The 16,447-nt window shown below is 49.4% G+C and overlaps 1 protein-coding gene across 2 annotated transcripts in view; it reads left to right on the top strand.

Annotated features, from left to right (window-relative positions):
- The window catches only part of Casp7 (caspase 7), a 37,612-nt gene that overhangs the window by 13,464 nt on the left and 7,701 nt on the right, over positions 1 to 16,447 (top strand). The window contains exons 1-3 of one of the 2 annotated variants that reach the window (XM_060391526.1): positions 11,607 to 11,718; positions 14,849 to 14,985; positions 15,442 to 15,570. In XM_060391526.1, coding sequence (XP_060247509.1) covers positions 11,696 to 11,718; positions 14,849 to 14,985; positions 15,442 to 15,570 — 289 coding nt within the window. In that variant the 5' untranslated portion in view covers positions 11,607 to 11,695. Of the gene's footprint in view, positions 1 to 11,606; positions 11,719 to 14,848; positions 14,986 to 15,441; positions 15,571 to 16,447 lie in introns of those variants that run through there. The other variant, XM_021630982.2, reaches the window with a different exon arrangement.

Genomic DNA, 16,447 nt, shown 5'->3' on the forward strand with positions numbered 1-16,447 from the left:
TGCTGTTTTTCTTAAATGCTGATTTTGAGTATAAGACAGGACTGTTGAATTATTATTAAACAGTTCTAAGCTAAAATGAATGATGAGTTAATGTCATATTCTCCTAGGTTGTTATTTTATATTAGTTTATTTTCTCAGCCTTCTTTAGGCATCTGACTCTTTAAATCAGGGCTTCTTAAAGTCTTTCCCTTTATGACCCAAGAATTTTTATGTGTGTCCAAGTACATGTGCACATGGGTGTGTGCTTGTCACATGTCACTTACAGTGTACATGTCACATGTGTGTGCATGTGCTTGTGAGCATGCGTGCTTTCATGCATGTGTGCACATGTGCTTACATGAGTGTTTGTACGTACATATTTATAAGTCTGAAAAACCAAGGCAGGCGGATTCTGAGGAGCATCACTTGAGGTTCACAAACACATACTCACACACTCACTCACTCACCTGGACACACATATGCACCCACCCACAATCGTGAACATTAACAGAATTTATTTAAAATAAGTGGTTGGCATAAGTGTAGCTTTACCTCTGTCAGCCAGAAGTGCTAATGACATGGATGTGGTTGATTGTTTTAACTTTAAGAAGTCTCCGTTGATCCAGACGCAGTGCGGCCAGATGGGCGTGGAGATGGCGTGGTGGTGCGCCATGCCCTTGTCCCAGCCTTTGGGAGGCAGAGGCCGACGGATCCCTGAGCTGGAGACCAGCCTGGTCTGCAGAGAGAAACCCTGTCTCAAAAAACCGAACAACAGAAGTCTCAGCTGCTTGATGCTGCAGGACCGTCTTCAGAGTCTGTCAGGGTTGGTGTGTGACGTTAAAATTCACAGGGCCAAAGATGCCACTTTAAAAAACTGCCCGGGTACATGTAGGACAATTGCAAAAAATGGTTGGAAATTCTGTCCTAATCCCAAGCTAAAAATTCTTTCATGAAACCCAAATCAGTAAGTCACATAGCACTGTCAAACATTCCAACACAAGCCAGTCTAAAGATAGTGCTCCTTTATTTTGTTTTACTGAGCTTGTTAGTGTTTTTGTTTGTTGGTTTTGGGTTGTTTTTGTTTTGAGATGGAATCGTTTTATTTAGACTTGGCTGTCCTGGAACCTGCTGTGTAGGTCAGTCTAGCCTTGAACTCAGAGAGATCCACCTATGTCCGCACACAGCACACATCAGAAGACACCGGTGGGTGGGCACCGCCCAGAGCTCCTCGAGTCATCATGCTTTTGACTTTTCATTGTCTTCTTGTCTGCATGTTAGAGACTTTCTTCTATTGCCAAGACTTTTCTGGCCCCTGTGCTCAGTTACACGACTGCGCGTAAATGGGATCGTGAGTCCAGGAACTGGGTGTTAAATAAGGCAGTAGCCACCTGCCAGGAGGAGGCCCTTGTAAACAAAAACGTTAGGATTTGGCCTTAAAGTTCAGGTTTTCTTTCCTTTTTTTTAATTTAAGATGGAAAGGTTTTTTTGTTTTGTTTTGTTTTTTGTTTTTTTTTAATCTATTAACATTTCCCTGGCTTTACTCACTTCAGATTCCACAGTCCATCATATAACTCTGCTCATATGTTAAGTATACAGTGACAGGGGGCAGGGAAGTCCCTTGCAGCAGGTATAGTTTGGTTGGTCTTTGTTTGGTGGTGTTTTTTGAGACCGTCTTGCCCTTGCCGTGTTCCCCTCCCCTCGGCCTCTGGGATTGTAGGTGTCCATCAGTGTACTTAGCTCTGAGTGCCTTAGTTTCCAGGGCTGAGGCCGGATTTGAAGCTGCAGTCATTTGTCTGTCAAGCCATTATATCTTGGGTTCTGCCTTGGGAACACAGCGGGAAGCAAGGCCTTTCATTGTAGGGCCGCCTCTAAAGAGGCATTTGTGAGGCAAAGGAAGGTAGAGCTGTGTGATATTGGAGGTGCTTTTGAGTCGGTCCTAAAGACCATGGAAGTCATTAGCGGACTTTCACAAGAGGGTAGTTTGATCAGTCACACCTTTACAGAAACTGCTAGAGCCCCAGAGATGCCAGGGGCTCTAATGACTACAGGGAAGGAGGTACCCTGCAGGGGGGCAGCAAGTGGACTGTGACCACGGTCCAGCAGTCAACAGTCATGTGAATATAGTCCCGACGGCTCAGAGCATGGCAGGGGGCATGGCCAGGAGCATGGCAGCAGGCAGGTAGGCATGGCAGGAGGCATGGCAAGGAGCATGGCAGGGGGCATGGCACCAGGCAGGCAGCACCATGGCTAGGAGCTTATGTGTTGAGTCAACAACCATGATACAAAAGAGACCTAATGGGGAACAGCATGGGCTTCTGAACCTCACAGCCCACCTCCAGTGACATACCCCAACAAGGAGTTCTACCAGCTGGGGACCAGGTATCCAAATATATGAGACTATGGGGACCATCCACATTCGAGTCACCAAGGGTGGGTGGATGGACAGATGGATGGACAGTTGGATAATAGAGTGTTTGAAGCAGAGTGTGTCTCATATTCGCTAGGCTCCTGACATCTTTCACTTTAACCTGAGTCTTTTGTGCGAAAATGTGACTGGGGACATTAATGTGATTGGCTCAGGAGGCTGCCACTGGCCTGCACAGATTAGAAGCACAAGGATTTCTTCTTAGCTTCTCTGTCAACAGGAAACTGTTGTTTGTTTTTCCAGACAGGGTTTCTCTGTGTAGCCCAGGATACCCTGGAACTGGCTTTGTAGACGAGGCTGGCCTGCAACTCAGAAATCTACCTGGCTCTGCCTCCTGAGTGCTGGGCTTAAAGCTGAGTGCCACCGCCGGCTTGCAGTCTCTGGGAATTTGGAAGCCCATTGTCACTGCGAGTGTGGGTGCTCTGGGGAGGGTGACTGGCTCCGAAGGATATGCCTAGTCATACAGGCAGGCCCCCACCCAACCCTTATCTCAGGTGCTCATCATCAGGTGCCGTGGTGGCTGGAGGTTGTAGCACTCTACAACTGTCCCTAATTAAGAACCAAATTACCCACTCGGCGAACTCAAAGGGCCAGGTGGTGGGGAGAAACCTCCTTTCCCAAAAGCCTGATTGATGTCTCTAGAGTTAAGGCCTTCACATCCTCTTGGCCTTTTGCCTTGTGGCCGCTAGATGGCAGAACTGCATTGTTTTATTCTATTTCGGTCCACCGGTTCTTAATAATCCAAATTACCCTCTACTTAAAGTGTATATATTAAAATATTTCTCTAACCTTTTGATTATTAAAAAAACCAGCTTATGAAACACAAAAAAGACAAAATACTAAAGCGTGGTTCTTATGCTCTCTAGAATAAATCAATAAGATAGTCTGCATTAAATATGGATGGTTTGTGGCACAAAGCCTCGAAACCTCGGGATCCTGAAGGGAACCCTCTCTGAATGCAGCAGTGACTCTTCAGCTGCGGCCTGTGTGAACCCTGCAGCATCTGTGCTGGCCATGAGTTAACTTTTTGTACAATGCTTGGGCATAGCCGCAGAAAATAGAATCTAATTGCTGAGCTGGAGGAGCCCTGAGAGGCGGGGGAAGGCCTGAGGAGAAACTGGAATTTGAGTTTTCAGGGCATCGCTAGGGGGTGCTAGAAGTCAAGCAAGATGGGAATGGTTGGGCCAGGCCCGCGCTGTTCTTCCTGGAAGGGTGGGTGAAAGCCACCAGAGAGGCTTGGGATGGTTTTGAGCTGGAGTGATCACCAACAGCCATTGGAGGTCCAGACCTTAGAGCAAGCTGCCTGCCCCTGGGAAACACTGTATTCCAACAAGTCACCTGCAAAATCAGGAGTGCGAGTGTGAACAAGGTCAGAAATCCAGGAAACACTGGATAGCGAACAGACTTCACACATGTCAATCCCCTAGATTTCTCCGGCCCTGCATGTCCCCGCTGGGGGTCCTCGCACCCACCTAGCTCCTCCAGGAAGAGGACAGGAGCAAAAGGCACATCTCTGAGTCTGATAAACTCCCCTTTCTTCATGCCCGAGGCACGTGGCTTTTCCAGCCTCTGTGGGGAGTGTTTAATAAATGCCACCTGGTTATAATTCTCTTTCCCATCCTGTAGTTTGGGTTTCTCTCCTAGCATGTGTTATATATAAACAGCTTCCTATTTAAAAATGTGTTGCTTGTGTAATTATAAGATACGTCAGGTGGCTGCCTTTCACTTGGGGGAAGGAGAGGAGTTCAGGGGAAACAGTGCTTAGAATTAACAGACAAGACAGAAGAGGCCAAACTGCCCCGATTCCCAACACTGTGCTAAATTAAGCATGCTGGAGCCTGTTCCCAGGAAGGCCAAGGCACCCGTTGATCGAAAGCGGCCAGGACCAAGCACCGTAAAAGATAGGAACAGTAAATTACACTCACAGCATTTAGTTTTCAGTATAAAAATCTTTCCATTGGGCTCTAGAATACTGGCTGCCTGCACCCCAGTTTTATTTTAAAGTAATAGATTTGCTACTGAATCAGATGAGCAAAGGTCTCCCATAAAATGCTAGTGGAGCTTCGGCGGGCTCAGACAGCATTCATATCCTGGTCTGGTCCCCCACTCACTAAGAGCGACTATGGAAACCATGCAGTCATCTGCACCTCCCTTTCTTCATACTCTTTACCCTGGCTTGAGAATTTCAGAAGGCAGCTCAGCCTCTCAAGTTCCCAGAGGTACCTGACGAAGGAGAGCCAGCAGACTCTAGAAGGAAGGGCCCTGATGAAGTGATTTGTTGGACTCCTTTCTGTATGGACGAGGAGAGTAAGAGCAGTGAGGTATAGTGTTGCCTTCGCCAGCAGGACTACAGAGAAGGTGCCAGCTGACCTGGAGTAAAGTGGCCTCCAGCCATACGTCAGGTACCACCCATAGCTGCTGGCACAGAGCAGTTCAGTCACGCCAGCACACCCACAGCACAGCTTTTCTTTCATCCAGGAAGACCAGAAAATGAGTTTTCATGCACACTGCTCTCTTCTTGCATCGTTCCAGCCAAGGGCTGGTATGTGGACCGCTGCTACAGTGGGGCTGGCATTTGCCCCCCAGTAAAGAGAACCAAGGGACCTGTCAGGAGCATTGAGCCACAAATCACCAAAACACTGTCCCAGAGTCCAAACAGTGTGACACCACAGCTCGCATACATGTGGTGCCCAGCCGTATTCATCCAGAGGAGAAAAATGTAAAGAAAATAGGAAAGCAAAAGTAAGTAATCGGGTTTCAAATTGCCCTTGTCTGTTTTCCCTTTCAGTAACAGAGTGCCTGAGACAGGGTAGTTTACACAGAACGAGTTTATTTGGGTTTATTTGGGATGGGAAGTCCAAGCACAAGGTGCTAGCATCTGCCCAGACAGTGTGCTGCTCCCACTGCCGTAAGAATTAGCCCGGTCCCTAGAGAACTGCACTGTCAGCTCTCGAAGGTCCCACCGCCTCTTAATAATTCCATTGTTAGGTGTGTGTTTGAATCAGGACAAAACACATCCACACGGGGATAGAAACTTAAAATAGCACTGGTAAGAGAAAGGGCATGCTGTCCACCCTGAAAGAAACCAGTGATCTTGTGTAGTATGGACTACAGGACCAAACCCCAAGCTCACTAGCGTCTTCCTAGCGAGGGTCCTGGTGGTGAGTATACCCGTTGTCCACCAGGAAGTGGAAAGAGTAGAGGGTCTGGACTTAGGACTCAGCAGAGAAAGGCGTTGCCCACCGAGCCAGAGGACCGGAATCGATGCCCAGAGCCGCACACGGTGGGAGAAGAGAACTGACTCTCATACGTTGGTCTCTGGCCTGTACAGGCATACCATGGCATACATGCCTCCCCCACCCACCACCACACACACACACACACACACACACACACACCACATACACACACCACACACACCACACACACATACACACACACCACATACATACACCACACACACCACACACCACACACCACACACCACACACACACACACACCACATACACACACCACACACACACACACACACATGGACTGGAGATGGTTAACCCTTCTGGGTCCTGCAGTCATCCGCACCTCGTGCGGTCTTCTACCCTGCTAGTCTGTGCTGTTTGAAGAGAGTTCTATGTATTTGCTCCCTCCCCTTCGTGATACTTCCCTTAAGTCTTTTGATAGTTTTTATTGTCATTGGTCCTTCTTCCCATCCTTTTTCTGCCGGGAGAAAGGAAGGACCGAGACCTGTGAAGGTTAATATTTAGAGAAAGGAATTTCTTCTCCTTTTACTCTTGGGTGCACATTGCTGCCCTGCATCTGTATTTTGCAAAGTGAGAGAAAGTTGTGAAGAGCTGATTGTTCACAGGTGGGATGGCAGGTGACCCTGGGGACACTGGCTACCACCTCTCACCAGCTTCCCCTTTTTGGTGCCTGCAACAGTAGGTCAAACCTGGGGGGAGCTGCTAAGCCGTCTGCTCCCTGTGCTCTGGGTCCTTCCAGGTTGTATTTGGAGGCTTGGGGCTCGGAAGGGTGAGGACTCCTGGATCATTCCTTTATGCAAGACCCTGTGCCCTGTCTCCTCTGAAAATGAAGGGACTTTGTAAACCCTAGGACTGTCTGTTACTGCTCTGACCCAGCCTGACTGCCTTCAGAAGGAAAAGCCAACCTCACCAGCCTGCATAGGCTGGTGGATTTCCCAGGAGCTCGGGCCCGATTTTTGCTGGCTTACAAACCAGGCTGTGTGTTGTTGACAGCGTGTGGTAGATGGGCGCTGTGGTGGGCAGGCTGTTCACGGTGTGTGAACATGCTTAGTCCTTTCACAGACTTGTGCCACGCTTCATTGTATCGGCACTGTTGACGGCCTTTTGTTCAGCCATCACCCATTGCTCATTTTTCATTCTTGAAGATCGCCTGCTGGCTGCGTGTTTGTGGAAGTCTGGGTTCCCCAATGCGTCCTCCTTCCTGCCCCTTCAGATCCAGGACTTGTCATTCTGTCCATAGGGAGCTGACCCTGAGATGGGGTGGGGGCCTCAGTGTGGAGCCTGGCCATTTCTGCCTGTCAGCAGGGAAGCCAGAGGCCAGTGTGACCTTCCCAGCCCCAGCCTGAATGTCCTATGGAAAACTCCAGCGGGCAGCTCACTGCTGATTCAGTCCCGGGCCTTCAGGGCCGCAGCCTGTGCCAGCCTCGTGTCGCCAGCTGAGTGCCAAGCATGTTGGGCTTTTACTACTACCGAGAGGAAGGCAACTCACTCCCAGTGGTCTCAGGAGGAAGCCTGGTCTTGCAGAGGGGACTTCTGCCTGACGGGGATACCAGGTACCTCTCTGCTCTCCCCTTTCAGCACCCTCGCCTGCCTTTGCTGTCATATGGAAGGACTGTGGGGACCCCCTCTGTCTCTGTCGGGATGTTCAAACGGTGAATGAATCATCCCCAAAATATTTAGACAAAGCAGCTACAAAAGCCAGAGCCCTGGTTCCAGAGGCGGCGGTGGCCGCAGCAGGGGGCTGAGAGCCTGGTGATGTGTTTACTGTGAGCTGCAGACGGGCTCCTGGGAATCCTATTCAGGGAAGCACTTTAGAAAATAAATAGGTATGGGTCTGTGTGCTCATGTTCCCTTCCAAATGGAGGATGGCATAATTCACGTTTTGAGCAGCTCAGGGGATCTGTAAGAGGATAAAACCTGTACTTATCTACTCCAGTGGTGGGGAAAATTATCCTGGCACCCAGAGTGGCTTGTAAAAGTCCACTGTGCTCTCTGAGGCTCCTCACTTCCTAGTCAAGTAGGCAGAATATTTTTTTTGGCTCCCATAATGCTATCTGGTAGCAATTGTGGGAGCGCCTTCATGCAGCCCTTTTATAGAAATAACCTGCAGGGTTTTCACCGTGGTATTTTTCTTTTCTTTTTCCTCAAACTCTTAAAAATGAATGAGCTGGCCTCACACTGAACTCTGAAGCTGCAGGAAATGGCTTTCTGCTTGAGAAGCCAGGATAACCCGAGTCCCTCCTGGTAATCTATGCTGGTGGTGCCTGTCTCGTGGAGAGGCTCGAGGCTCTCTGGGCTAGGAGGAAGGCGGCACTCGGCCGTGTCAGTGGGGAAGCCCAGCGTCAAGGAGCAGCTTTGGCAGCTCCGTGTGCCCCCTGCACTGCGGGTCGCCCTCCGTGGCTTCTCAGCACACCGATCTGCACACTTGCTAAGTCGTTCTCCCAGGATGTCATGGTTGATTGTGATCCTGCCAGTCTGGCCGTCAGCACAGTGATTTAGTGGCCAGATTTATTTATTTATTTTTTTAATCTGCAGCCAATTGTGGAACACTAAAGCTTTTAAGAGGATTTAGAACTCTTAATTCGCTAGTCTGATTTATCCTGGATTTTGCACTTAAATATGACAGCCTCCAAACAAGAATCCTGTGTTTCCTGGGGAAGTCTTCTGCATGTAAAAAGGGCCAAGAAACTGTTAGATTTGTCAGCAGAGAACTCTTCAGGAAGAGGTCAGGGGTTGTGTGTGTGTGTGCATGGCTTCGTACATGTGTGACTGCATGGTGGGCACACAATGGCAAGTGATAGAAGCTGGCTTAGAAAATCCTCAGCCAGGGGCCTGGGCAGATAGCTGGGTGGGCAGAGTGCCTGCTGCTCAAGGGCGGACCTGAGTCGGATCCCCAGCACCTGTGTAAAATCTGGGGACATTGGCTTATGCCGGTAACCACAGCTCTGAGGGGTGGAAACAGGCAGATACACCCTGGGGCTTTGCTAGTCATGCAGCCTAGCTGACAGGGCAAGCTGCAGGTTCAGTGAAAGATCTAATCTCGATAGGTAGGTAGGTAGGTAGGTGGATGGATGGATGGATGGATGGATAGATAGATAGATAGATAGATGGAAAGAAAGAACAGGATTCAGTGAAGAAAGACAGCAGACACAGACCTATGGCTTGCGTGTTGTACATGCATGGGTGAAGGTGGCGGCCCACGCCCACTTATAAGAAAGAAGCCCGTGGCTAGATTGATCTCTCCCAGACTTTATGGAGCAATGACTGCTGATTGACTCCAAAGCCTGACATTAGAGAAGTACTTGTGCGTTTGTTCATAACAAGAAGTACCTTGAGTTGTTCCTGCACCATTTGTGCCCTTTGTCAGATTCAAAGAAAGATACCTGTCCCTTGACCCAGGATGTGCCCAGCCCAACCCTGTGGGTCCGTACGACTGCAACCCTGGTATTCCGGCTCCTTATACTGAGAAACCCTAAGAACCTGGGGGAGATGGCCAGCTGAGGAGGTCACTAATCAGAATCTTTCAACACTTCTTCCTTCCTCGCCGCGGCTGGGGACCTGCCGCCGCCTTCTGCAGGGAGCTAATTCATTATCATGGTCTCCTGAGTTCCTGGATTTCTGCTTGTCTAGTGATCGGCCTGGCTACCGCTGCTGATGGCAGGTAGAGGGCGGCTCTTTTTAGCTGATAGACTAGGGCACAAAGAACACCTCTAACTGAGCCCACAGGGACGTTTTTGCTCACACAAAAGGAACTCTAGCAAGCCAGGGGGGTGCTGAGATGATGTCAGCAGTGACATGTCCTGGGGCTCTTGACGGTGATACTAAGGTGATGGTCTCTGGCTTGTTCATGCTGATGGCATGTGTCCAGGGGGCTCTGGCTGTCCCTCCCTCCTTTTCCCTGGTTCATTCTTTTTAAAGATTTATTTATTTTTATGTATATGAGTATTCTATCTTCATGCACACCTGCTTGCCAGAAAAGGGCATCAGATCACATTATAGATGGTTGTGAGCCGCCATGTGGTTGCTGGGAATTGACCAGGACCATCTGGAAGAGCAGACAATACTCAACCTCTGAGCCATCTCTCTAGCCCTCCTGGCTCATTCTTGATGCCTTCTCAGCAGTCAGCCCTCCCCGTCTCTGTTCCTTTTGGTAAGCTGAGCCCTTCATTTGCTTGTAGAATGGTAACCTTAATGGGTTGAGAGGATAGTCTGCCTCTGCTGTGCATCTGTGGTCCAGCAGACCTGCTGTAACAGAAAACTACCATTAATATTGACTGGTCCACATCAGCAAGAGGAAGATGATACATTTCTTTTTTCTTTAAGATTTATTTATTATTTATGCAACATTCTGCCTGCACACCAGATCTTACTATAGATGGTTATGAGCCACCATGTGGTTGCTGGGAATTGAACTCAGGACCTTTGGAAGAACAGCGAGTGTTCTTAACCTCTGAGCCATCTCTCCAGCCCCGAGGAAGAGATTTGAAAAGTAACACTTCACAGCTGATGCGCTAGCTCAGTGGGTAAAGGTGTTTGCCACTAAGCCTGATCCCCAAGTCCAGGCCTCTAGAAATCTATGGTGGACAGAGAGAGCCAGTTCCCACAGACTGTCCTCTGGCCTCCACACCTATGCCATGGCATGTGCCCGAACACATACACACACACACACATACACACAAACTGTAATTGTAAAATTTTTGAGAAGTTCAATTTAGGGGCAGGTTTGGGGAGGAAGCTTGTCCCTGCCACCCTTCTGAGATATTTTCCAGGGATAAGAAGTGTGCATCACTTGCAATTCAGTTTTGTAGACACTTTTTGTAACCATACATTATTGTCTTTGTGGTGCATATGTCTTTATTACCCATGTCTTGTTCCTTTTTGTAACAGAATGAATCAGTAACTGTTGTATTAAGTGATGAGGTAATGTTCCAGGTTCTGTACTAACTTAAGCCGAGGGCTTTGGTTCCCGTGGGACATGTTCTCCAGCCCTTTTCCTTATGAAAGACGCTTGCTGTCTTTGTTTTGCATGTTACTGGGGATGATGCAGTGACAACTAGACTATAAGAGCCACGTGTGAAACATGGCTGCCATTCTAGAAATTATTGGGGTTTTAAAATTATTGCACCGGGAGGTGGTTTGGGGGGAGGGGCACACATGTGTTTGTGCACACACGGATGCACAGTGCTGAGATCAGAGGACAACTTGCTGGAGTCAGTTTTCTCCTTTTACCGTGTGGGGTCCAGGGATGACACTCAGGCCACCTTTTATCTGCTGAGCCATCTTGCTAGGCCCTCATCATAGAATTCTCACCACAGAAGACAGAAGTAGAATTGTGCCTCATCAAGGGTTTTCCTGAGTAAGGTGTTCTGTGGCCTGTGGGCATCCGGCAACCCTCACGGCCCTTGGACGGCCTTCAGTTAGCTATAGGACACGTGCCCTAAAGTGAAGTGGATACACTAAGACTCCTGCCCACCTTAAGTTTTCTACCATTTTCTTCCCATCCTGGTCTTTTCCACAGGGTCACAGAGAAGGCTAGACCATATATGAAAGGTCCGGGAGTCAGCAGCAGCTTCCCCGACAGTAAGCTGAGCCCCGCTGCCCAGGATTTCAGTATCAGGGGCAGTTTGTTTGTTCAAAGAAGTCCATGTGTAGAGGAAGCACACACCAGGAGGCTGGCTCTTGGAGAATCACATCCCAGCCAGATCTGGACTTGGCCTTGGCCTTGGGAATGTGCACTGATCCCAGGAAGCTCCTACAGGTGGCAAGTGCCAACCTGGAAAAGTAGACTTTGTCTGTTTTGAACTTGGTGGGTCTCAACACTCTTTCACATACCTTACCCTGTTAGATCCTAAGTGAGAACAAGAGCTGTGTTTGTCACTGAGAAAATCAAGTCTCTAAAAACACTTTCCCAGCGCCCCCATTTTCCCCAGGCCAGCTGCTGATCCAGCTGTGGAGCCCCGGAGTTGGAGTAAGTGGGCTCTGTCCGAGCGTCACCTGCACAGCGCTTGCTCAGTCTGGGGCCAAGCTAGGACCATGGAGGACCTCTCTGAGGACAGGTAGCTTATCACTGTTGGCTGTATCTAGAAGCCTGTCTGTGCTCTTTGCCATCTGAGGGTCAGCACTGTGCAGTGAGTAACAAGTCTGAGGAACACATGCTTGGACAGGGACCCATGTGCTCACTCCTCCCCAGTCCAGCCTCCATGATTCGTCTTTAGTGGGATCCCAGTGGTATCTGCCTGCCTCTCAGAGTTGTATCAAGAGTCAGTGAGGAAATGCACCTGAAAGTCTTAGCAAGCCCCAAAGGCACACACGTGAGTTGTTGTTATCGATACCTGGAAAATGGGCATTGTAAGTACTTCCCGTGTGACTGCTGAACACAGGAAAGCTCCTGGGATGGGAGACTGTGCATCTATATTTTAATACACACAGGGGTCACCATCTTAGGACTGTTGAGAAGGTGGAAAGAGAAAATAGATTCTCCTGCCCATGTGGCATGCCCTTGAACCTCTTCTGGCTGACACTCTCTGGGAAGCCTCAGGCCACCTTGCCTCCCCCTATAGTGGTGGGGGAGTGGGTAGGAATGTCAGCTTGCAGCCTCTTAGAATCACCTGATCGTTGAGCCCCTGTGACGAGCTGTCTTGATTGCAGTAAGTGAAGTAGGAAGCCCCACCTCAGATCTGAGCAACAGCATCGTGATAAATGATGTTGTGTAAACTTTGCTCACCAATATTCTCTAACTGGTTAAATAAAAGTTGCTGACAGCCAGTTACTGGGCAGAATGGAGGTAGGCAGGGCTTCAGTTCTCAGGCCTGGGGTGTGCGTGGGGGAGCTCAGGTAGGGACCATGAGGCTGGGAGAAGAGGGAGGGAGAGAGAGAAGGAAGAAGATGGAGAAAGAGGGCGTGGCCTAATGGAGCGGATCCAGCCCAGTCAGGATGACTAATTGGCAAGTAACTTGGGGAGTGCAGCTGGGAAATACTCAGACTAGCATAGAAAATTAGTTTCGATCACACCTGCCCATTATTGTGATAAAGCGGTTTAAATAAATCGATAGGTCTCTGTATCAATTATTGGTGGGTTAGCTGGGACATAGTAAGAGCCCTATATGAATTAATAGATACTCAAACACAGCCCAAATAAAAAGGATGCAGAAGAAAGGCTACTTGCCTACTGCTCCTTTATCCTTCCCTCCCAACTATGGAGTTACTTTGCTCCACTGCTGCTGCTGCTGACGACGAAGATGACAATGATGGTGGTGGTGTGGTGAACTCTGGGGATATTGAAACTAGTGTTTCTAGGCTCCCAGCGGGGAGTGGGGAGCAGCAGCTCTCTGGGAATAGTCCAGGTCTCCAGCAGCAGCTGATTCCTGAGTTCTCAGCTTCTGGGGTGCGAGACAGCCATTGTTGGACTGCCCCAGCTGAATCATGCCAGGCAGCCTTAGAAGCCTCTTTCAGCATACATCCATTGTTCCTCTAGAGCCCTGACTACTGCAAGTAGGCTGTGCCTATTAGATGTGACGTTGCCTGTTTTATAAGAAAGGAAGTGGGTACTCTGCAAAGGGCAATGGCACACTGGCCTAAGTCACGAGCATGGAGACACAGGACTCTGCCTCCCCCAAATCCAGTGATCCAGGGTCCTGTTGTCCAAGGGCAGGAGGATGGGACAGAATGGGCATGGACAGACAGAGGGAAAGCAGAGATCAGCTTCTGGGTGATGTTCCTTTAAAAATGAAATGGTGCCATGGAAGAAACCTGTCCTTGTAAATGTGAAGGACAGATTCATGCTGAGTACAAGAAAAGGAAGAAACCCTCAGTCAGACACATTGAACTCCTGCACTCTGACCAAAGAGGAGGAGAGGCTGAATCCTTTTAGAGATGCCAAAAGGATGCTGCCATGGAGAAGGGTCTGGGAAAGCTCCAGACACGGACCTTGAAGTCTCGTTTATGGAGCAGCAGTGGTATTTCACGGACATTTGCCTCCGCTGTCTTTGGGGAGAGCTGCATAAGGAAGTTTACTCAGCATGTTACATGGCAAACATCGCTTCCATGGCATTTGACCCTCCTCTTCCTCCTCTCAGGTTCTCCCATGATAGCCATGCTCTCCACAGAGCTATGTGCTTTTGCCCAGTAGAGCCAAGGTTGTTTGGGGGATGGGAAAAGCATGTTCTTCTAGAAATGCTGTCTCACTCCCACCCCCATTGATATACGTGCCATTGAGATATTGATCCATACAGAAAGGCGTGTACACGTGGGCATTTTTGTTGACATATGTCTATAACCACCACCAGTCTATAAAAAAATAATAATGTGGGAGAGATGGCTCAGTGGGTAGAGGGATTCCTGTGCAAACCTGAGTTTGATCCCCAGCACCCACATAAAGGTTAGACGAGGCAGTGGGTGTCTACAACCTGACCAGTAGCTGGTGGAGCCAGGCGGCTCAGGGCAGGCAGGCTAGCGGAAAGGCAGCTCCCTGTTCATAGACAGAGCATGTCTTTAAGGGGGGAGGGGGTGAAAAGCAATAAGGAAGACATCTGAGGTTGATGGTAGAACACACACATGAGCACACTCCTGGACATACATGCACACACGCAGGGTTGGCATTCCTCTGGTTTCTGACTCTTCAGACTCTTAGTCTGTGTAGTCGCTGTGTATTGGCTCTTCACTGTGTTTTGCTTATGACGTTCTTCGAGTGCTTCATGCTGTTTTGGTTCCTTCAGTCTGTTTTACTGTTACATGAATATTCCTCAGTTCTGCCACTTACTGTAGACAGGACTGTGGGTGATTTCTCTCTGGGTCACGATGAGCAGTGTAGCCCTGTCTTTTAGTAAACCTTTGCCTGACCCTGCTGTGCAGTTTGTGCAAGTTCAGTTTTAGTGTGTACTGCCTGCCAGCCTTGCACAGCAGACACCCCAGTAGGTCCCCACCAGCCCCCAAGTTCATGGCAGACTGAGCCAGCCATTTCTCTCACAGTATGGCCACGCTGGGAAGCGTGCTGTGCCAGCGTGCTGTGACCGTGATCTGCATTTTCGGACATCTGGAGCCCTATTTCATTTAAACATGACAGTTAAGACAGTTAGACAGAGCCATCTGTCTGCCTTGAGTCTTCAGTCTACAAATACCATAGCTTAACTGGGTGCACAGCTATGCGGACTGCTTCCTCAGCCTCTAACTGACTCTCTGTAACCCAAGGAAAAAGAAGAAAAATGCCTCTGGCCGCCCAGTCAGGACTGCCCGGGACCGAGTGCCCACATACCTGTATAGCATGGACTTCGAGAAGATGGGCAAGTGCATCATTATAAACAACAAGAACTTCGACAGAGCGACAGGTAGGTGCTGGGGCCAGGGCCAGCCTCTCCTGGTCCTCCCAGACACGCATCAGCGTCTGGGAGTGGCGCTCCAGGCACGGGAGAAAGGGCTGCAGAGAATCTTCAGTCTAAGGCCTGCAGTGCACTGCAGCACAGACACTGCTGAGAGTCAAGGAGCCTGACTTAGTTGCTTGCCTGTTGCTGTGATAAAAGGGGGGATTCTAGATCATGTGACGTTGACAGCCGGTACTGACCATCACAAGACCTGAGTGGCTTTGAGTTACCATGAGGTGGCTGTCCTGTGGAGCTGAGTTCCTCCTTTGGAGTTTGCCTGTAGTCACGCTTGTACATGTAAGCCGTGTCACTGAAAGGTGTTTTTTCTATTTCAAGCCCTGATGCCGGAGCCCACTCAGCATGTGGTCTGACGGGGCCTGTCCTCAGTGTTGCTCAACCCCGCTTCTTGCTTTACCCCCACAGGTATGGACGTCCGGAACGGCACAGACAAAGACGCAGAGGCACTCTTCAAGTGCTTCCGAAGCCTGGGTTTTGAGGTGGCCGTCTACAATGACTGCTCTTGTGCAAAGATGCAAGAGCTGCTTAGACGAGGTGAGTGTGAGCTGTCCTTGTCTGTCCTACCCAGAAGAACAGGTTCTAGGCTCTGAGATGCTGGCTGTGGAGATACCACATTGTAATTGTGTGGATGGGCTTCAGAGACAGTGAGAGGAAGGCTGCCGAGAAGGTCAGGGAGCACACTAGACTCCGAGAGCTACGCCCATTCCCGGAAGGGTGTGCTTTCTATGTGCCAGGCCTGGGCAGCCTTTAACATTGTGGCATTTCACTGGCACCCACACAGCCCAAGCTGATAGAAGGTGCAGAGTCACAGCTTCCATCCTATTTAGGGCTGCTTCCCATTTCGTGTTGAGGCCATGGCTGCCATGCGGCCCATGCTGCCCACAGTGTGGGCCTTAAAGAGTGCCACTGGGGCACTCTCATACTTGGGGAAAGTGCTTTCAGCAGAATCCTACCTGCTCGTTAGACAGGGACCTACAGCAGCAGAGGGCTCAGCTTTTTTTAACTACACAGCTGAAAAAGAAAGCTATTATGCAGCCTTTCTTATTTTCCTTTTAATTGATTTCTTGGGACCAAAGAAATGGCTCAGTGATTATGAATGCTTACTGCTCCCGCAAGCGCCTGGGTTTGGTGGAGTTTGGCTCACTGCACCCATGTTGGATGGCTCACACCCACCTGTAGCTCCAGCTCAAGAGCATCAGAGGCTGGCTCTGGCTTCTGCAGGTCTTCTCTCTCTCTCTATCTCTATCTCTCTCTCTCTCTCTCAGAGGCTGGCTTCTGGCTTCTGCAGGTCTTCTCTCTCTCTCTCTCTCTCTCTCTCTCTCACACACACACACACACACACACTACAGGCTCCATTCACACACATACACACACAGATTAAATAAATCTCGAAAACAACATAAAATTCACA

This window comes from Meriones unguiculatus, chromosome 1, assembly GCF_030254825.1.
Source record: "Meriones unguiculatus strain TT.TT164.6M chromosome 1, Bangor_MerUng_6.1, whole genome shotgun sequence".
In the NCBI taxonomy this organism is placed as follows: Eukaryota; Metazoa; Chordata; class Mammalia; order Rodentia; family Muridae; genus Meriones; species Meriones unguiculatus.